Source organism: Phyllobates terribilis, unplaced genomic scaffold, assembly GCF_046119375.1.
Source record: "Phyllobates terribilis strain yellow unplaced genomic scaffold, ASM4611937v1 Scaffold_5__5_contigs__length_657084704, whole genome shotgun sequence".
Taxonomy (NCBI): Eukaryota; Metazoa; Chordata; class Amphibia; order Anura; family Dendrobatidae; genus Phyllobates; species Phyllobates terribilis.
Window position 1 is genome coordinate 315571971 of NW_027362765.1, and position 23142 is coordinate 315595112.

Below are 23142 nucleotides of genomic sequence, written 5' to 3' on the forward strand. Positions count from 1 at the left end.
TATGGCATACAGGACAGGTTATCAGTGCTACCGCTTTGCAGAGTCATTCTACAATGGTCAGATGCGGTAGACCTATACTTGCATTTTTTATAACTATATGTCCCCAAATTTAAACATCGCATAGGAAAGAAAAAATCTGAGATTATTAAGTCACAGTTAATGAAAAGTTTTCCATTATCATAGAACTCTTCTTAAACTATCAATTAATAGCCTCAGATTTTTTTTTTCCTATATTTACATACACCACCTTTATACTGAGTACATGTATTATTTTTAATACATTTTAGAAGTGTAGAAAAGCACAGTGTACCATGCTTTACTACACTTAAAAAAACATATACCCTGTTTAAAGGAAATCTACCACCCCCAAAACACAATTTAAGCTACTTATACATTCCTTCAGGGTACATAGCCCCTATAAAACACGCTGTATAGATTTCACTTTTTAGGGTTTTTTTAAATGTAAATGAGGGTGGCTCAGTGCACTATTCCACCCAGTCAATCACCATGCTGCGCACCTCTTGTTAGCTCGATTGGCAAAGCTCACTTGCCCAGAGCGAGCGCTGTCTGAAGTTAATCTCTGGCGCTGTGCACATGGTCAGTGCAGGTGCACGTTCATCCCTCTCCATCAACCACTTGATACTGGGAACTGCAGACAGGAGAGGGGGATGAAAGCGCACCCGCGCTGACATTGTGCGTGTGCGCACCCACGCTGACATTGTGCGCGCACACACCCGCGCTGACATGGTAGACCTTCTTTAGTTATAGTCCATTTACAATGGCCAAATATGAATGAGGGTTCCTAGGAAGACAGGGAACCTGTCACCAGTTTTATACCTTATAAACCCTGCCCATCACCTTTAAATGCATGTAAGCAGGGTTCCTACAGGGATTTTATACCCTCCTAGGTGCCTCTGCATACCTACAGAAAAGTGTTTAATTCATGTCCTGATCTGTTGGGCTATGTTCACACTAGGTGTTTTTTCAGCATTTTTTTTTCTGCAGCACAACCTAATGTCTTGCCAGGAAGGTTTGTTCAGGATTTTGCCTTTTTGTTTTGCTGTGTTTTTTCATTGTTCTTTTGTCTCCTTATACATGTACATAAAGTTAAGTGAAAAAAAAATCGTATTCTATTTCATCAGGTTTTGGCACAAAAAACGCTGCAAAACCTGATGCCTGCATTTTTTGGTGCATTTTTACAACGCCCATTACTTCCAATGGGTGCAAAACGCTGGAAGAAGTGACGTGCTCTATTGTGCAAAAAAACATGCAAAGCACAAAATACTAGTGAAACAAAAACCAAGGTGTGTGCATGAGATTTCTGGAATCTCATAGAATTTGCAGTTGAAAATTTACATAAAAAAAGCATTAAAAAAACACGATGTGTGAACATAGCTTTACAGACAGCAAACTATCTGTAATTGCATAGGTGTGTGCCATCCCAATAACACACCAGTTTTTGTTTTTTTAAAAGCCTTGTTACCGTTAATTTATGAATCAGCCAGAGGTAAATATGATACTGATGAGCCGCGACTCATGGGCCACTGCTCTGTGCTTGCCCCCCCAGGCTAAAATTTGCCAGCCAGCCCCTGATTGTGTGTAAGTAAAGCCTTTTTTTTCTGCCCACTCATCCATAAAGACCACCTCTATGGAGTGTAGGTGGCTGTATGGACAGCTACTCCAGTCCCTGCTTGGGAACTCTACAGCTTCTTCAGGGTTACCTTTTGGTCTCTGTGCTGCCTACTAAACTTCAGGAAGGCAAATTTCCAACAGTTGAGAGATGATCTTAGTGCAATAAACTGGGACCATATCCTTAGACATAAAACTACACAAGGCAAATGGGAAACATTTATTAGCATCCTGAATAGGACCTGTGCACAATATATACCCTATGGGAATAAACATGCTAGAAATGGGAGGAAACCACTATGGCTAAACAGAGCTGGAAGGGGCTCAATAAGTGACAAAAAGAAAGCATTTAGAGAACTAAAGCTAGTACTGTAGGTAGTGATGAGGCATTAAATAAATACAGAAAATTAAATAAATTCTGTAAAAACCAAATCAAGGCAGCAAAGATTGAGACAGAGAGACTCATTGCCAGAAAAAGTAAAAATATTCCCAAAATATTATTTAATTATATAAATAGTAAGAAACTAAAAAATTATAGTATTGGCCCCCTTAAAAATAGTCTGGGTGAAATGGTGAATGAGGATTCGGAAAAAGCCAATATGCTAAATGATTTTTTTTCAACAGTATTTACTCAAGAAAATCACATGACAGAAAACATGATCAATGATAACAAAAATTCTCCATTAAATGTCACTTGCTTAACCCAGCAGGAAGTACGGCGGCGTCTAAAAATCACTAAAGTTGACAAATCCCCGGGCCCGGATGGGATACACCCGCGAGTACTGCAGGAATTAAGTAAAATCATAGATAGACCATTATTTTTAATCTTTAAAGATTCCATAATAACAGGGTCTGTACCACGTGACTGGCGTATAGCAAATGTGGTGCCAATATTCAAAAAGGGGACAAAAACTGAACTTGGAAATTATAGGCCAGTAAGCTTAACCTCTATTGTGGGTAAAATCCTGGAGGGTTTCCTAAGAGATGCTATACTAGAGTATCTGAAGAAGAATAACCTCATGACCCAATATCATCATGGGTTTACGAGGGACCGTTCCTGTCAAACTAATCTGATCAGCTTTTATGAAGAGGTAAGTTCCGGACTGGACCAAGGAAATGCAGTGGATGTTGTGTATATGGACTTTTCTTAAGCTTTTGATATGGTTCCACACAAAAGGTTAATACATAAAATGAGAACAATGGGGATAGGGGAAAATATATGCAAGTGGGTTAAGAACTGGCTCCGTAATAGGAAACAAAGGGTTGGTATTAATGGGACACACTCAGACCGGGTCTCAGTTAACAGTGGGGTACCACAGGGGTCAGTATTGGGCCGGCTTCTTTCTAACATATTTCTTAATGACCTTGTAGGGGGCATACAGAGTAGTATTTCAATATTTGCAGATGAGACTAAACTCTGCAGAGTAATCAATACAGAGGAGGACAATTTTATATTACAGGAGGATCTATGTAAACTAGAAGCTTGGGCTGATAAATGGCAAAAGAGGTTTCATGGGGATAAATGTAAGGTAATGCACTTGAGCAGAGGATATAAAATGTATAAAATATATGCTACACTGGGAAAACTGTCAGTGAAAAAGACCTAGGTGTATTGGTGGATGACAAGCTCACGTTTGGTGGCCAGTGTCAGGCAGCTGCTGCAAAGGCAAATAAAATAATGGGATGCATTAAAAGAGGCATAGATGCTCATGAGGAGAACATAATTTTACCTCTATACAAGTCATTAGTGCGACCACACTTAGAATACTGTGTACAGTTCTGGTCTCTGGTGTATAAGAAAGACATAGCTGAACTTGAGAGGGTGCAAAGAAGAGCGACCAAGGTTATTAGAGGACTGGGGGGTCTGCAATACCAAGACAGGTTATTACACTTGGGGTCATTTCGTTTGGAAAAATGAAGGCTAAGGCTAAGTGCCCATGTTGCGGAACTGAAGCATATTTTTTACTCTTCTCCCTGGCGGGAAAATCGCATGCGGATTTTACATGCGGTTTTCCCGCCAGGTAGAAGCGTATGTGAGGCGTCTTTGCAGCGTCTTTGCATGCATTTCCGCATGCGGGTTATCAAGCACTTCTCCAAGTGATTTAAGCATTACTTGGAAAGGTGCTTGACAACTTGTTCACACTATATAAATCCATGCAACCGGCATGGATTTATATAGTGTGACCAAGTAATAGTTAAAAAAAAAGAATCAGAATGGTAAAAAATAAAAAAATAAAGTTTATGCTCACCTACCGATGCATTCTCTGCCCCGTCCGGAGTCTTGAGCGGCTCACGCTGTTGTGTGCAGGACCTGCGGTGAAGTCATTGAGTCATGTGATGGGTCACATGACTCAATGACATGGCAGGTCCTTCACACAACAGGGCGACGGAGGGAAAACATCAGAAGATAAGTATAAACTTTATTTTTTCTTTTTTTTACAGGTTCTTTGGTACCCAGGTCTGGAAGAGAGTCTCCTCTCCTCCTGACTTGGGTACCATCCGCACATTGATTCCGCATGCGGAAATGCAAAATTAATGAACATGCTGCGGATTTTTGACCGCAGCATGGGCATTGACATTGCGGAATGCCATTGGGGACCATCGGGTGCGGATATACATGCGTTTTACAAGTGTTTATGCTGCGGAAATTCCGCAGCATATACGCTTGTAATACGCAACGTGGGCACGCAGCCTTAGGGGTGATCTTATTACTATGTACAAGTATATGAGGGGACAGTACAAAGACCTTTCTACTGATCTTTTTACTCTGAGGCCTGAGACGGGGACAAGGAGGCATCTTCTACGTCTGGAGGAAAGCAGGTTTAATCATAATCACAGACGCGGATTCTTTACTGTAAGAGCAGTGAGACTATGGAACTCTCTGCCGCATGATGTTGTAATCAGTGATTCACTACTAACATTTAAGAAGGGCCTGGATGCCTTTCTGGAAAAGTATAATATTACAGGTTATATATACTAGATTCCTTGATAGGACGTTGATCCAGGGAACTAGTCTGATTGTCGTATGGAGTCAGGAAGGAATTTTTTTTCCCCAATGTGGAGCTTCGTGTTTGCCACATGTCTGTTAGCTGTGATGCGGCCGGGCTGGCACACAAACAAGATGTAAAGGTGCAGTGCTTTGCCCCCCCCCAGTCCACCCCTTAGGAATGAATCTCCACCAGCACGCACTGTCGCTGCTGCTCTGCGTGCTGGTGTCTTGTTAACCTGATGCTCTCATCAGCTCTGCTGCCTATGATACCACAGGAGAATGCTGTCAGTCCTGGCAACTCTGAGCTCTGCTTGGCGCTGCTTACATCCTGAGCGCCCGCACTCTGCACGCTGCAGACTGCTTCAGGAGAGAAGCTGTGTTCAACAGTCAAATCTGCGCCTAGTGCAGGCGCTTAGGACTTGAGCAGCGCCAAGCAGAGCTCAGAGTTGCCAGGACTGACAGCATTCTCCTGTGGTATCATAGGCAGCAGAGCTGATGAGAGCATCAGGTTAACAAGACACCAGCACGCAGAGCAGTAGCGACAGTGCGTGCTGGTGGAGATTCGTTCAATTTTTTTTTCCTATGATACTGCGCCCCTTCCTGCTTCACCTGAGGTGGCGCCCTAGGCAGCTGCTTACCCCTTGTGCAGGCTCTCATTGTTCACAGCAGGGAGCTGCCCTTTGTCTCAGATTGGTCACAAACAACCCATCACTAAATTTAAACCCTTCCTGTCCTTTACCGTCATGAGTGCCCTGTGCCTATCCTGCGTTGGCTTTTTTCCAGATTTTTAATACATTATATGTTAAAGTAAATGTCACTCATAAGTACAATTAATACTGCAAAACAAACAAGCATTTGTGTGCTTTCAGAGGAGTTTAATATTTTTTTCTTTTAGGTGGAGCTCCAAGTGCTAAACTGAAGAGAGGAGATGTTCTGTTTCATTGTCCAACTGTAATACAATGGCCTGGGACAGGAGTAGCAGGGTTTTAATGTATGTCATCAAGTTAAGACAACTATTGACTGGAGAGGTAAGTCTTGTAGGAAATAGAAAAGTTAAGAAGGGGGGAGAATTAAAGGGAATCTGTCAGCAGGGTTTTGCTATTTAATCTGAGAGCAGCATAATGTAGGTGTTGAGACCCAGATTACAGGAATGTGTCGCTTACTAGGTTTGTATACTGTAGTTACAATGCAATCTGTGTTTTATCAGCAGGAGATTATCACTGCTGGACTAGGTGTCATGTGAATGCCAGACCATCTGTAATCTGTATACCCCCACCTCCCACTACTGATAGGCTGCTTGCTCATAATGTACACTGTACACAGGAAGCTGCCAATCAATGATGTGGGTGGGCTTATACACAGCTCCACAATCATAGCATCCGCAACAGAGATGTGTTACCAAATTGATAAGCCGTCTCTTCCTTCTTATTTATACTAATTCTTTGTCTGAAGGCTCACTCACACCATCGTATTAAGCAGACTAGCACTATCAGATTTTTTTTTTCTTATCGTGTAGCCCTCGGACCAATGATATGTAATGAGGCAGTGCTGATCAATGTTTTTTTCTCCAATAACCCCACGACAGCACCAAAGGAGGATGTCACCCCACCCTAATAGGGACAGGAAACACAAAGAGGTTAAATAGCCCCTCCCACATCCTCCCTCCAGTGTTTTTTCCTGTTCCTATTGGGATGAAGGGGTCATCCAGGGTGCTCTGTGCCGGCGGCAGACACCTGACATACCTGTTTAAGCCGGGCAGCTGGGACCGGGCAGTTTTCTCCCCCTTCCCTGATGCTGCTCCCGTCTCCTCTGGACTCGGGACTTCTGTCCCCACCGTGTCCTTGCCTGCGGGTAAGGTCCGGTGGGTGTCGGGCTGGAGGCCTCCTCGAGCTCTCCAGCCCTGCTCCTCTCCCCCCTCTAAGCGGTCTCCGTAGCGGAGCGCCACGTGTGGAATCCCGGAAGTGACACGGACCACCGGGAGACCTCACTTCCGGTATGCGTTCCACCCTGGAACGCAAAAACCAGGAAGCGGCCGGAAAGTTGCGTGGGACACTGGAAATGGGTCCCTGACGTCACTTCTGGTCTGTACAAAAAAAAAAAGAAAAAAAAGAAAGAGGTGAATAACCCCGCAGGTGTTCCTGCTTTACCAAATTGGACCCAGGGGGAGGAGCTACACCACCCCCCTCCCCAGGGAAGGGGAGGAGCGCTGAGTCCAGTCGCCTATGTAACAGCCCTGGACTGAAGACAGCTAAGGTAGGACCTAATCCATTTGTTTGCTACATTGGATGTTCAAAGTCTATCTTTGCCATGTCTGCGGAGCCCAGCGCGATTCCAGTCCCAGTAAGTCTGGCACTGGGGGTCCTTTCCTAGGTGCAGGTTAGAATTAATATTTAATTACCCTTCTCCCTCTTTTTTAGGGGGACAAGGATCCTGCACCAGGAAATAAATCTAGCCGGAAGTGTGCGATATGTTCAAAAAAACTGTCTTCTTCCAGCAAAAAAATATTTATGCCAGAAATGCACAGAAAAGATTGAGGGAAGAGCAGCCGTCCCTTATGGACGAAATCAAAGGAATAGTCCGGCAGGAGATTCAATCTTCATTGGCCTCCTTTTCCCGATCCACTTCTGATTCGCCTCCAAAGGCAAAAAAGAGGAAAATTTCCCTGGAAGAAAGAGGAGACTCTGACTCCCAGGATGAGACATTCCTTCCAGAAGACCCTACAGAGGAAGGTGAACTTAGTTCAGCAGAGGAAGGTCCGGAAAATAAAAAATATTATTTTTCAATGGAATTTATGGAAGACCTCCTCTCAGCAGTAAGAAGAACGATGGCAGTGGAAGAAGAGAAGCCCACTAGATCAGTACAGGAAGAGATGTTCGGTGGTCTCCGTTCAAAGAAAAGGATGGTGTTCCCGATACATAAAAACATTCAGGATCTAATCCTGGACGAATGGGGAAACCCTGAAAGACGGCGGAATACACCAGCGGAAATGAAAAATAGGTTTCCCGTAGATGAAAAAATCGCAAAATGTTGGACCGAAATACCTAAGGTCGACATTCAAGTGGCAAGAGTAGCTAAAAAAAAACAGTATTGCCATTCGAAGATTCCTCCCAACTAAAAGATCCTCTGGACTGTAAGATGGACAGCCTTCTCAAGAAATCCTGGGAGACATCAGCAGTCCTTATGAACACAAATGTAGTCTCCACATGCGTTGCACGGTCCATGTCAAGATGGCTCAACCAGCTTGAAGAACACCTGGCTATGGGCACATCCAGAGAGGAGATACAAGCTTCCCTACCTTTACTGCAGCAAGCCACCGACTTCCTGGCGGATGCTTCAGCAGAATCCGTGCGCCAGGGCAGCAGCCCAGTCAAACTCCACAAGGCGAGCACTATGGCTGAAATCGTGGAGCGGTGATGTGGCCTCTAAAATAAAACTTTGTTCTATTCCCTTCAAGGGAGAATGTATGTTTGGCCAGGCCCTTGACGACCTTCTGGAAAAGGCGGCTGACAAAAAGAAATCCTTGCCTGAACCCAGACACTATAAGAAGACCCCCTTTTGCCCCCCTCGGGAACAGAATCCTCAATACAGGGGGAAGGGCAAATCCGGTCGATGGAGCTACCCCAAAGGGGGTAAAGATAGGAATATTTTTTTTCCCCAAAAGGACAACGACAACAGAAGCGGTGACGCCAGTGCGGTGGGGGGACGAATCATGAAATACTTTCCCCAATGGCAAAAGATCTGCTCCAGTCAATGGGTCTTAAATGTAATTCAAGAAGGGGTAAAGATCGAATTCTCCTCATATCCTCCCAAAAGAGTAAGGATAACTCATCTAACTTCTCCAAGATTAAAAACCGTTCTGATGTCCGGCTTAAAAGACCTACTATCCTTGGGGGCTATTTCACCAGTTCCAAAAACAGAAAGATACACAGGCCACTATTCACGCCTGTTTTTGATAAAGAAACCAAACGGCACATACAGAATAATAATAAATCTAAAACCCTTAAACCAGTACATTGTCTACCGAAGATTCAAGATGGAGTCCATCAAATCAGCAGTTCCCTTAATTGGGCAGGGGTATATGATGGCAACCATAGACTTGCAGGACGCATACTATCATGTCCCTATACATCCAACATACCGGAAATTTCTAAGGTTTGCAGTGGTTCAAGAGGATCAGACGTTACACTTCCAATTCAACGTATTGCCGTTCGGGATATCTTCAGCACCAAGAATATTCACCAAAATTATGTCAGAAGTAGTGGCTTCAATCAGGAAAGAGAAAATCTACATCATTCCCTACCTCGACGACTTCTTACTAGTAAGTCCCTCGGTAGAATCACTCCAGGAAGATCTGCAAAGAACAATCCAGATCCTGACCACCCTAGGGTGGTTGATAAATCATCAAAAGTCAGACCTGGTCCCTGCCACAGAAAAAACGTTCCTGGGGGTTCTACTAGATTCCGCCAGACAAACCTCCTTCCTACCAAAGGACAAACAGATACTCTTGAGGTCCAAGATATCGAATCTAAAGACCCTGAACAGAGTGTCCCTAAGATCTACCATGTCGACCCTCGGCTCCATGACAGCCTGCATTCAATCTGTAGCCTGGGCTCAGGCTCACACCAGAGTTTTGCAGACTCACATTCTTGCACAGTGGGACGGATCCCCAAACTCACTAGACAGGAAGATCAGGATCCCTCATTATGTGAAAACATCCCTATCATGGTGGCTCAACCCAAGGAACCTAAGAATAGGGGTTCCATGGTCTCCGTTCCCTCTGGTAACAGTCACGGTAGATGCCAGCAAAACAGGATGGGGAGCCGTTGTTGCTCAAACCCCCTTCCAGGGGGTCTGGACAAAAGAAACCAGCAAGAAATCCTCCAACTTCCGCGAATTAAAGGCAGTGGAGGAAGCACTCAAGATATCGGCTCCAATCATTACGGGCAAACACGTAAAAGTCTACTCAGACAACATGATTACCGTAGCTCATCTAACTCATCAAGGGAGCACAAGGTGCGAGAATCTAAAGATTATCTCGGCAAGAATATTCTTCTGGGCAGAAGGACATCTTCGTTCCTTATCAGGGGTGCACATAAAAGGCTCAGACAACACCCAAGCCGACTTTCTGAGCAGAAGGAATATCCATCCGGGAGAATGGGAGCTGGACTCAGACATTTTCCACATGCTGACCAAACGATGGGGTCATCCAGAGGTGGACCTCTTTGCAAGACGCCAGAACACCAAGGCAGAAAAATACTTCTCCCTAGATCCAGACAACGCATGCCTGGGGATAGATGCATTCGCTCACCCATGGCGTTTCCATCTGGCTTACGCCTTTCCCCCAATTCCATTGCTACCTAGAACCTTACAGAAAGTAAGGACCGAGGAGGTCAAGATAATCTTGATAGCCCCGCTTTGGCCCAAAAGAAGTTGGTTCTGTGCACTAAACAATTTAAGCATAGAGGGACCCCTCATTCTACCAGCAATCAGAAACCTTCTCCATCAGGGTCCAATACTCCATCCAGACCCAGAGAACCTCCATCTAGCAGCCTGTTTCTGAATTCACAATCCTGAAGGCTAGAGGGCTTTCAGACCGAGTAATTCATACCCTACAAAAAAGTAGGAAACAAATCACAAACGCCATATACAGCAAGATATGGAAGACCTTCCTAGCATGGTATAAACCAAATGTACCAGATCTTCGGCATCCTGACATGACCCAGATCTTGGATTTTCTACAAGAAGGGCTGGAGAAGGGTCTTAGACCCAGCACCCTCAAAGTTCAGATTGCGGCACTGAGTATCTACTTCGACCAGAGCCTTGCCGAACACCGATGGGTATAAAGGTTCATGACAGCAGCTACTCATCTGCGTCCCAGAATAATTAACCACGTTCCCTCCTGGGATCTTAATATTGTCCTTAAAGGTCTGACACTACCACCATTTGAACCTTTGGACTCAATAGAGCTGGATAAATTAGCTTGGAAAACAACATTTCTAATAGCAATTACCACTGCCAGGAGAGTGGGAGAAATCCAAGCCTTCTCAGTAAATGATCCATATCTGAGAATCCTGGATGATAGGATTATTCTACAATTGGACCCATCTTTCTTACCAAAGGTAGTCTCAGACTTTCATAGGTCTCAGGAGATAATTCTGCCTTCCTTCTGTCAAGACCCAAAAAATAAAAGAGAAGAAGAATACCATACTTTGAATGTAAGACGGGTTGTTCTTCACTACCTCCAGAGGACAGAGTCCTGGAGAAAAGATCAGAACCTCTTTATTCAGCCATTTGGTCAGAACAGGGGGAAAAAGGTCTCAAAAGTTACCATCGCTACTTGGATCAAGAAAGCAATCGTGGAATCATATCAGATCCAAAATTTCTCACCACCAGAGAAACTGAAAGCACACTCTACTAGAGCCATGTCCGTCTCCTGGGCAGAAAAGGCTAGCGGTTCCCTCGAGCAGATATGCAAAGCAGCTACATGGTCTTCGGTCCATACCTTCACCAAGCATTACAAACTAAACTTAATGTCCATTAAAGACTTGGCCTTTGGGCGGAAAGTGCTTTAGGCCATTGTCCCTCCCTAAACATGAGTCTTTGGTACTCCTCCTTTGGTGCTGTCGTGGGGTTATTGGAGAAAATAGAATTAGACTTACCGGTAATTCGATTTCTAATAACCACCACGACAGCACTGGTAATTCCCTCCCAGGCTTGGTTAGCCAATCATTTAATTTGAATAAATATAATTTGAAGCATCCATACTTGTGTGGTCCTTTATAAAACACTGGAGGGAGGATGTGGGAGGGGCTATTTAACCTCTTTGTGTTTCCTGTCCCTATTAGGGTGGGGTGACATCCTCCTTTGGTGCTGTCGTGGTGGTTTTTATAAATCGAATTACCGGTAAGTCTAATTCTATTTTTCTTATACAGATTCTGTATGAGAAATAAATTGCATCATGTAAATTGTACGTGACTCGCCCGTTCTGGGTGCGTGGAAGTCATTGGACTGCACTCGGGATTTCCACAGACTTGCAGAATGGAGGAGATGGAGAAATTTTGGAGAGAATCGGATCATATTATGCTGACATTAGGATGAAATGCTGATCAGAGTTTGATCCGAGTGTCATTAGCATAATCGACCAAATTCTCTCGGATGAGAGAATCTACGATTGTGTGACCCTAGCCTGACTGTTAGGAAACTTGCTGGAACCTCTTTCCTTTCCATTGTCTGAAGATATTTAAAGGGAAGGTGCCGCGATTTTTAATTTTGTATTAAAAAATGTTGATTATATAATCAATTATATTTAATACAAAATTAAATGTACCACTTTAATAGTATTTCATTTATTAATTTTTACATCAGCCACTGGGGGCTGCCGTTTTTATTTGGGGGGTGTGTAAGAAGCTAAACAGCACTCTTACACACCTCACTTACGGCAGCCCTGGTCATAAGAGTCTGAGGGTCGGTGTCCGACCAATCTCTTGCATTAGAGGCCGCTCCTCCTGCCTCTAGCTGCGACGTCGGCTGTCCAGGTCGCAGCTGTGGAAGGAGATTGTGGCCATTTTATTGTAGCCAGCAGGAGGAAGAGGAGGGGGGGGGGGGCGATGGGGCCGTTTATACAAGGAGGATGAGAAGGAAGAGGGTGATGGGGTCATATACAAGGAGGAAGAGGGTGACGATGGGGCCATATACAAGGAGGAGGAGGGTGACAATGGGGCCGTTTATACGAGAAGGATGATGATAGGGCCGTTTATACAAGGAGGAGGATGATGAGGAGGATGATGATGATGGGGCCATATACAAGGAGGAAGAGGGTGATGGGAGGAGGATACAAGGAGGAGGAGGATGAAGATGGGGCTGTATATACAAGGAGGATGACGATGGGGCCGTATATACAAGGAGGATGATGATGGGGCCATATATACAAGGAGAATGATGATGATGGAGCCTTTTATACAAGGAGAGGATGATGATGATGATGATGATGATGGGGCCGTATATACAAGGATAGGATGATGATGATGGGGCCGTATATACAAGGATAGGATGATGATGATGGGGCCGTGTATACAAGGAGAGGATGATGATGATGGGGCCGTGTATACAAGGAGAGGATGATGATGATGGGGCCGTATATACAAGGAGAGGATGATGATGGGGCCGTATATACAAGGAGAGGATGATTATGATGGGGCCGTATATACAAGGAGAGGATGATGATGATGGGGCCGTATATACAAGGAAAGGATGATGATGATGGGGCCGTATATACAAGGAGAGGATGATGATGATGGGGCCGTATATACAAGGAGAGGATGATGATGATGGGGCCGTATATACAAGGAGAGGATGATGATGATGGGGCCGTATATACAAGGAGAGGATGATGATGATGGGGCCGTATATACAAGGAGAGGATGATGATGATGGGGCCGTATATACAAGGAGAGGATGATGATGATGATGGGGCCGTATATACAAGGAGAGGATGATGATGATGGGGCCGTATATACAAGGAGAGGATGATGATGATGGGGCCGTATATACAAGGAGAGGATGATGATGATGGGGCCGTATATACAAGGAGAGGATGATGATGATGATGATGGGGCCGTATATACAAGGAGAGGATGATGATGATGATGATGGGGCCGTATATACAAGGAGAGGATGATGATGATGATGGGGCCGTATATACAAGGAGAGGATGATGATGATGATGGGGCCGTATGTACAAGGAGAGGATGATGATGATGATGGGGCCGTATATACAAGGAGAGGATGATGATGATGATGGGGCCGTATATACAAGGAGAGGATGATGATGATGATGGGGCCGTATATACAAGGAGAGGATGATGATGATGATGGGGCCGTATATACAAGGAGAGGATGATGATGATGATGGGGCCGTATATACAAGGAGAGGATGATGATGATGATGATGGGGCCGTATATACAAGGAGAGGATGATGATGATGATGATGGGGCCGTATATACAAGGAGAGGAGGATGATGATGATGATGGGGCCGTATATACAAGGAGAGGATGATGATGATGATGGGGCCGTATATACAAGGAGAGGATGATGATGATGGGGCCGTATATACAAGGAGAGGATGATGATGATGATGGGGCCGTATATACAAGGAGAGGATGATGATGATGATGGGGCCGTATATACAAGGAGAGGATGATGATGATGGGGCCGTATATACAAGGAGAGGATGATGATGATGGGGCCGTATATACAAGGAGGAGGACAATGGGGCCTTATATACAAAGATGAGGAGGAAGAGGAGGACAATGGGGCCATATACAAGAAGGAAGAGGGTGATGGGGTCATATACAAGGAGGAGGAGCAGGATGATGGGGCCGTATATACAAGGAGGAGGAGGATGGGGCCGTATATACAAGGAGGAGGAGGATGGGGCCGTATATACAAGGAGGAGGAGGAGGATGATGGTGGGGCCGTATATACAAGGAGGAGGAGGATGGGGCCATATCCAAAGAGGTGGAGGATGATGATGGGGCCATATACAAGGAGGTGGAGGATGATGATGGGGCCATATACAAGGAGGTGGAGGATGATGATGGGGTCATACACAAGGAGGAGGCGGATGATGATGGGACCGTATATACAGTTGAAACCAGAAGTTTACATACACTATATAAAAAGACACATATGCATGTTTTTCTCAATATCTGACATAAAATCAGAATAAACCTTTCCCGCTTTGTCAATTAGGATTACCATAATTTTTAATATTTGCCAAATGCAAGAATTATGAGAGAGAGAGAATGTTTTAAGGCATTTTTATTACTTACTGCAAAGTCAAACGTTTACATACATTTCATTAGTATTTGGTACCATTGCCCTTAAACTGAATGTCTTGGGTCAGCCGTTTGGGATATCCTTCCACAAGATTTTCACAATAGTTGGTCAGAATTTGGGCCCATTCGTCCTGACAAAACTCTTGTAACTGATCCATGTTTGTAGGTCGCCTTGCTCACACCTGCCTTTTCCGCTTTGCCCATAAATTTTCAATAGGATTGAGATCATGACTTTGTGATGGCCACTCCAAAACATTGATTTTGTTACCATTTTGAGAGTATTCTTCGTCATTGTCCATTTGAAAGACCCATTTCCGCCCGAGCTTTTACTTCCGGGCTGATGACTTGAGATGTTGCTTCAGTATTGCCTCATAATCTTCTTTTCTCATGATGCCATGCATTTTGTGAAGTGAACCAGGCCCTCCTGCAGCAAAACCACCACACAACATGATGCTGCCACCCTGTGTGTTTCACAGTTGGGATGGTGTTCTTAGGCTTCCAAGCTTCTCCCTTTTTCCTCCAAGTGTAACAATGGTCATTATGCCCAAAAAGTTCAATTTTAGTTTAATCAGACCACAGGACATGTCTCCAAAATAAGGTCTTTTTTTTCCTGTGTGCTTTTGCAAACATTAATCTGGCTTTTTTATATTTATTTTGGAGTAATCGCTTCTTCCTGGCAAAGTGGCCTTTCAGCCCATGTTAGTACAGTACTCGTTTCACTGTGGATATTGACACAATCTTGCCAGCTGCCGCCAACATCTTCACAAGGGCTTTTGCTTTCGTCCTTGGGAAGTTATGCACATGTCGGACCAAAGCACATTCATCTCTGGGACACAGAACCCGTCTCCTTCCTGAGTGGTATGATGGCAGGACATTCCCATCTTGTTTGTACTTGCGTATAATTATCTGTACAGATGAACGAGGAATCTTCAGGTATCTTGAAATTGTACCCAAGGATGAGCCAGACTTGTGCAAGTCCATAATTCTCTTCCTAATATCTTGGCTGATTTCTTTAGACTTTCCCATGATGCTACACAAAGAAGCAGTGTGGTTCAGGTGTGCATTAAAATACATCCACAGGTGTGTGTCTAATTAACTCAGATGTTGCCACAAAATCTATCATAATTGTTTAAAGGCATAGTGATCTCAGTGTATGTAAACTTTTGACTTTGTAGTAAATAATAATAAAAATGCCTTAAAACATTCTCTATCTCTCTTATTATTCTGGCATTTAGCAAATATAAAAAATTATGGTAATCTTAATTGACCTAAAATGGCAAAGGTTTATTTTGATTTCATGTCAGATATTGAAAAAAACATGCATATGTGTCTTTTTATATAGTGTATGTAAACTTATGGTTTCAACTGTACAAGGACGAGGATGATGATGATGGGGCTGTATATACAAGGAGGAGGATGATAGTGATGGGGCCGTATATACAAGGAGGAGGATGATGGTGATGGGGCCGTATATACAAGGAGGAGGATGATGGTGATGGGGCCGTATATACAAGAAGGAGGATGATGGTGATGGGGCCGTATATACAAGAAGGAGGATGATGGTGATGGGGCCGTATATACAAGGAGGAGGATGATGGTGATGGGGCCGTATATACGAGGAGGAGGAGGATGATGGTGATGGGGCCGTATATACAAGGAGGAGGATGAGGATGATAATGATGGGGCCGTATATACAACGAGGAAGATGATTATGAGGCCGCATATACAACCCCTGGCAAAAACTATGGAATCACCGGGCTCGGAGGATGTTCATTCAGTTGTTTAATGTTGTTGGAAAAAAAGCAGATCAAATAGAATCATAGAATGGTAGAGTTGGAAGGGACCTCCTGAGTCATCTGGTCCAACCGCCTGCTCAAAGCAGGATTCACTAAATCATCTCAGACAGATGTCTGTCCAGCCTCTGTTTGAAGACGTCCATTGAAGGAGAACTCACCACCTCTCGTGGCAGCCTGTTCCACTCATTGATCACCCTAACTGTCAAAAAGTTTTTTCTAATATCTAATCTGTGTCTCCTCCCATTCAGTTTCATCCCATTGCTTCTAGTCTTTCCTTGTGCAAATGAGAATAAAGATGATCCTTGTACAATGTGACAGCCCTTGAGATATTTGTAGACAGCTATTAAGTCTCCTCTCAGTCTTCTTTTTTGCAAGCTAAACATTCCCAAATCCTGTAACCGTTTCTCATAGGACATGGTTTGCAGACCGGTCACCATTCTGGTCGCTCTTCTCTGAACTTGCTCCAGTTTGTCAATGTCTTTTTTAAAATGTGGTGCCCAAAACTGGACACAGTATTCCAGATGAGGTCTGATCAAAGAGGAGTAAAGTCCGATAATGACTTCACGTAATCTAGACTGTATGCTTCTATTAATACATCCCAGAATTGTATTTGCCTTTTTTTGCTGCTGCATCACACTGTTGACTCATGTTCAGTCTATGATCTATTAGTATACCTACGTATTTTTCACATGTGCTGTTGCTTAGCTCTATTCCTCCCATTCTGTATATGCTTTTTTCATTTTTATTGCCCAGATGTAGTACTTTGCACTTTTCCCTGTTAAAAACCATTCTGTTAGTTGCTGCCCACTGCTCCAGTTTATTTAGGTCTTTTTGAAGCCTCTCTCTCTCTTCTCTAGTGTTAGCAATCCCTCCTAGGTTTGTGTCATCAGCAAATTTAATCAGTTTACCCTCAATTACTTCATCTAAATCATTGATAAAGATGTTGAACAATACCGGTCCCAGGACAGAGCCCTGTGGTACCCCACTTGAGACATTCATCCAACTGGATGTGAAGCCATTTACGACTACTCTTTGAGTCCGATCACTAAGCCAGTTATGAATCCACCTAACAGTTGCCTTGTCCATTCCATACTTGGTCATTTTTTCAATAAGGATGGTGTGAGATACTTTGTCAAATGCTTTGCTAAAGTCAAGATATACTATATCTACAACATTTCCCTGATCCACCCAGTCAGTGATTCTGCCATAGAAGGAAATTAAGTTAGTCTGACATGACTTGTTAGTTACAAACCCATGCTGACTCTGGTTAATCACTTCATTCTTATCCAGGTACTTACATACATGTTGTTTAATAATTTGTGCAAAGATCTTTCCTGGTATAGAAGTCAGACTCACCGGCCTATAGTTCCCTGGGTCCACCTTCTTCCCCTTTTTGAAGATAGGAACAACATTTGCTCTTCTCCAGTCTTCTGGGACTTCTCCTGTTCTCCAAGAATTTTCAAAGATTATGGAGAGTGGTTCTAAAATTTCTTCTACGATCTCCTTCAGTACTCTGGGGTGTAATTCATCTGGACCTGGAGACTTTAACTCATTTATGTTAGCTAAATATTCCCTCACAGTCTTTCTTTTTACAGATAACCTGGATTCTTCTATTCCTTTAATAGGACAGTGAAGATCAGTTGATGTTACATTTTCTTTCTGAGAGAAAGCTGTTCCAAATAGGAATTAAAAAGTTCGGCCTTCTCAATATCCTTTCTTACCATTTCTCCATTTTCATCCTATAAAAATCCTATAGCATCTTTGACTTTTCTTTTACTTTTGACATACCCCTCAAAATCCTTTTTTATTGCTTTTGACATCTCTTGCAAGCCTTAATTCATTGTCAGCTTCTGCTAACTTGATACGTGCCCTGCAGGATCTGTAGACTGCATTATAACCTTCTTTAGATATGCCTCCCTCTTTCCATTTGATAAACATTTCTTTCTTTCTTTTTTAGCATGTGTTTAAGTTCTGTGTTCATCCATCCTGGTTTCCTTAAATGCTTCCCATTCTTCCTTCTTTTCGGGATTGTTAACGATTGTGCTTTGAGAATCTCATTTTTAAAAATTTCCCATCCTTCCTGGACATTTTTGTCCTTAAGGACATCCAGCCATTGGATCCCTCCTATTCTCTTTCTGAGTCTCTTAAAATCTGCCTTTCTAAAATCTAACCTTGAAGTTTGAGTCTTCACATGTCTTCCTCCTCTAGTTATCCAAAATTCTATAATAGTATGATCGCTGCCTCCTAGGGTCCCAGCCACTTTTACCTCCTCAACCATTTCCTCCCTGTTTATAAGGATTAGATCCAAATAAGCAGATCCCCTTGTTTTCTCCCCTACCTTTTGGAAGATAAAGTTGTCAGCAAGAGAGGATAAGAATTTGCTTGACCTGTTAGTTTTACTTGAGAGAGATTCCCAACAAATGTCTGGATAGTTGAAATCTCCCATGACCACTACGTCATATTTTTTGGAGAACTTGGTCATTTGATACATAAAGAGTTCATCCATATCTTCAGCTTGCCCAGGTGGCCTGTAGTAAATGCCTACAATGGTGTCCTTTCCGTTGTTCTCTCCTTGTATTCTTACCCAAACAGTTTCCACAGAACTCCCTGTCTCTGAAGCTTCAATCTCTGTGCAGATATACGCTTTTCTAACATACAATGCAACACCTCCTCCTCGTTTATCAAGTCTGTTTCTTGCAAATAAGTTGTATCCTTTTAGCCTTGTATTCCAATCATGTGTATCGTCCCACCAAGTTTCAGTGATTCCAATGACATCATATTTCTTTTCCTGCATTAGTAGTTCCAATGTTTGTTGCCCATGCTTTGTGCATTTGTATAAAAACATTTTAGTTTGTGATTGATTGGTTTCTCTTCCTCCCATATTTTTATGTTTTAGATTTTTTTGTCTTTGTTCTTTCTTTCCACTTCCAACAGCAGAGATCTCAATAGTATTTGACAGCTGTATAGCTTTTTCTGGTCTTTTGCTTCCCTTCCCACAGACATGGCACAAAACTAAAGTCATTTCAAATGGCAACTTTAGGGCTTTAAGAAACACTAAACTAAATCAAGATTAAAAATGTGGTACTCAGTAAGGGTCATTTTTTTCAGACCAAGCAGAGGGAAAAAAATATGGAATCGCCCTGTAAATTTTCATTTCCAAAACTAACATCTGCATCAAATTAGATCTGCTCGTTAGTCTGCATCTAAAAAGGAGTGATCACACCTTGGAGAGCTGTTGCACCAAGTGGACTGACATGAATCATGGCTCCAACACGAGAGATGTCAATTGAAACAAAGGAGAGGATTATCAAACTCTTAAAAGAAGGTAAATCATCACACAATGTTGCAAAAGATGTTGGTTGTTCAGTCAGCTGTGTCTAAAATCTGGACCAAATACAAACAACATGGGAAGGTTGTTGAAGGCAAACATACTGGTAGACCAAGGAAGACATCAATGCGTCAAGACCGGAAACTTAAAGCAATATGTCTCCAAGACAGGAAATGCACAACAAAACAAATGAGGAACGAATGGAAGGAAACTGGAGTCAATGTCTGTGACCGAACTGTAAGAAACCGCCTAAAGGAAATGGGATTTACATACAGAAAAGATATACATAAGCCATCATTAACACCTAAACAGAAAAAAACAAGGTTACAATGGGCTAAGGAAAAGCAATCGTGGACTGTGGATGACTGGATGAAAGTCATATTCAGGGATGAATCGCTAATCTGCATTGGGCAAGGTGATGATGCTGGAACTTTTGTTTGGTGCCGTTCCAATGAGATTTATAAAGATGACTGCATGAAGAGAACATGCAAATTTCCACAGTCATTCATGATATGGGGCTGCATGTCAGGTAAAGGCACTGGGGAGATGGCTGTCATTACATCTTTAATAAATGCCCAAGTTTACATTGATATTTTCGACAGTTTTCTTATCCCATCAATTGAAAGGATGTTTGGGGATGATGACATCATTTTTCAAGATGATAATGCATCCTGCCATAGAGCAAAAACTGTGAAAACATTCCCTGAAAGAGAAGGCACATAAGGTCAATGTCATGGCCTGCAAATAGTCCGGATCTCAATCCAATTGAAAATCTTTGGTGGAAGTTGAAGAAAATGGTCCATGACAAAGTTCCAACCTGCAAAGCTGATCAGGCAACAGCAATCAGAGAAAGTTGGAGCCAGATTGATGAAGAGTACTGTTTTTCACTCATTAAGTCCATGCCTCAGAGACTGCAAGCTGCTATTAAAGCCAGAGGTGGTGCAACAAAATACTAGTGATGTATTGGAGTGTTCTTTTGTGTGTTTGTTTTTCATGATTCCATAATTTTTTCCCTCTACTTGGTCTGAAAAAAATTACCCTTACTGAGTACCACATTTTTAAATTTATTTCTTTTAGTGTTTCTTAAAGTCCTAAAGTTGCCATTTGAAATGACTTTAGTTTTGTGCCATGTCTGTGATCTACTTTTTTTCAACAACATTAAACAACTGAATGAGCATCCTCCGAGCCCGGTGATTCCATAATTTTTGCCAGGGGTTGTACAAGGAGGAGGATGATGGGGCCATATATACGAGGAGGAGGAGGATGATGATGATAATGATGGGCCGTATATACAAGGAGGAGGAGGATGATGATGGGCCATATATATGAGGAGGAGGAGGATGATGATTGGGCCGTATATACGAGGAGGATGATGATGATGATAATGATGGGCCGTATATACAAGTAGGAGGAGGATGATAATGGGACATATATACAAGGAAGAGGAGGATGATGATGATGGGGGGCCATATATTCAAGGAGGAGTATGTTGATGGGGGCCGTATATTCAAGGAGGAGAATGATGATGGGGGCCGTATATACAAGGAGGAGGATAACGATGGGGGCTGTATATACAAGGAGGAGGAGGATGATGGGGCCATATATACAGGTGCATCTCACAAAATTAGAATATCATCAAAAAGTTAATTTATTTCAGTTCTTCAATACAAAAAGTGAAACTCATATATAGTCATTACCAACAGAGTGATCTATTTCAAGTGTTTATTTCTAATAATGTTTATGATTATGGCTTACAGGCAATGAAAACACAAAAGTCATTATCTCATTAAATTAGAATACTTTATTACAACAGCTTAAAAAATGTTTCTAAAATCCAAAATGTTGGACTACTGAAATGTATGTTCAGTAAATGCACTCAATACTTCGTTGGGGCTGGCTCCTTTTGCATCAATTACTGCATCAATGTGGCGTGGCATGGAGGCGATGAGCCTGTGGGCACTGCTGAGGTGTTATGGAAGTGTTATGATAACAGCCTTCAGCTCGTCTGCATTGTTGGGTCTGGTGTCTCTCATCTTCCTCTTGACATTAAGGTCAGACGAGTTTGCTGGCCAATCAAGCACAGTGATACTGTTGTTTTTAAACCAGGTATTTGTACTTTTGGCAGTGTGGACAGGGGCCAAGTCCTGCTGGAAAATGAAATTTCCATCTCCAAAAAGCTTGTTTGCAGAGGAAAGCATGAAGTGCTCTGAAATTTCCTGGTAGACGGCTGCGCTGATTTTGGTCTTGGTAAAACACAGTGGACTTACACCAGCAGATGACATGGCTCCCCAAACCATCACTGATTGTGGAAACTTCACACTAGACCTCAAGCAGCTTGGATTGGGTGCCTCTCCACTCTTCCTCCAGACTCTGGGACCTTGATTTCCAAATGAAAATTGGAACTCTGTGACCTTGTAGAGTGTGTTAATGACTGCCTTCTGGACATTTGTCAAGTCAGCAGTCTTCCCCATGATTGTGGAACCTACTAAAACAGACTAAGGGACTTTTTAAACTCTTAGGAAGCCTTTGCAGGTGTGTTTTTGTTAATTATTCTAATTTACTGAGATAATGACTTTTTGTGCTTTCATTGGATGTAAGCCATAAGCATCAACATTAACAGGAATAAACACTTGAAATAGATCACTCTGTTTGTAATGACTCTATATAATGAGTTTCACTTTTTGTATTGAAGAACTGAAATAAATTAAATTTTTGATGATATTCTAATTTTGTGAGATGCACCTGTATATACTTTATATACCCATAGAAGTGGGTGAAGCAGGGTCACACATTACACCATTGCTCCCATAGAAGTGGACAGACTGATGTCACCGGAAGCGTAGCTAGGGTTTTGGTTTGGGATGGTGAAACTTCTGAGTGGGCCCTGTTAGGATCATTCAGCCATGGAGGGTCCTTGTTGGAGTCGGGGTATCCCCGTAACAAGAAATACACAGACACGTAGTGTATAATCAAGTACTGGGAAGCCCCTGAGCGCATCTGCCTTTATAGGTGCTGTCCCTTTATTTATACTAATAATCATAGTTTTTTTGTCACACATGCGCAGTAAAATGCCTTTGTTTCACAAGCAGTGAAGTGATGATTCATAACAGTGGAATGTTGATAAGAAAGTTTCATAAGCAGAAAAGTGATAATTCATAGCAGTAGAAGGTTGCTGAGACAGCTAAAAACAAGTTACAATCTAATTTCTGGGCGTCAGTCCAAATGTCCAGATAAGGGAAGAATAACTTCATCTGTGTCTTACATCGTAGTCTTGGGTGAAGTATAACTCCTATCATCCTCTCAGTCCCCCCTTTGATTCTTCCTGATGGACTTTTGGTAGAAAACCTGGTCCGGGAGTTCTTTTTTTTTTTCATATTCTTGAGTCCGTGTTACAAAGCTTATTTATGCATATTAAAATAATTTTTAATCCTAATTTAAACACTACATATATGACTACTATAATTAGCACAATCTGTAATATACCTTGCAGAATTCCAGCCACCCAACCTCCAATACCCTTAAACCAGTTCTTTGGGTTGAGAAAGGAGAAGGTGTCTGACCA

At 42.7% G+C, this 23142-nt stretch overlaps 1 protein-coding gene across 8 annotated transcripts in view; it reads left to right on the forward strand.

The window, feature by feature from the left end:
* LOC141273085 (uncharacterized) overlaps positions 1-23142 on the forward strand; it is a 266215-nt gene that overhangs the window by 41170 nt on the left and 201903 nt on the right. For 7 of the 8 annotated variants that reach the window (XM_073684457.1, XM_073684453.1, XM_073684452.1 and 4 more), the window contains one exon: positions 5514-5646. The exons of the other annotated variant lie outside the window; for it this stretch is intronic. In XM_073684457.1, coding sequence (XP_073540558.1) covers positions 5578-5646 — 69 coding nt within the window. In that variant the 5' untranslated portion in view covers positions 5514-5577. Of the gene's footprint in view, positions 1-5513; positions 5647-23142 lie in introns of those variants that run through there. 8 annotated transcript variants of the gene reach the window in all.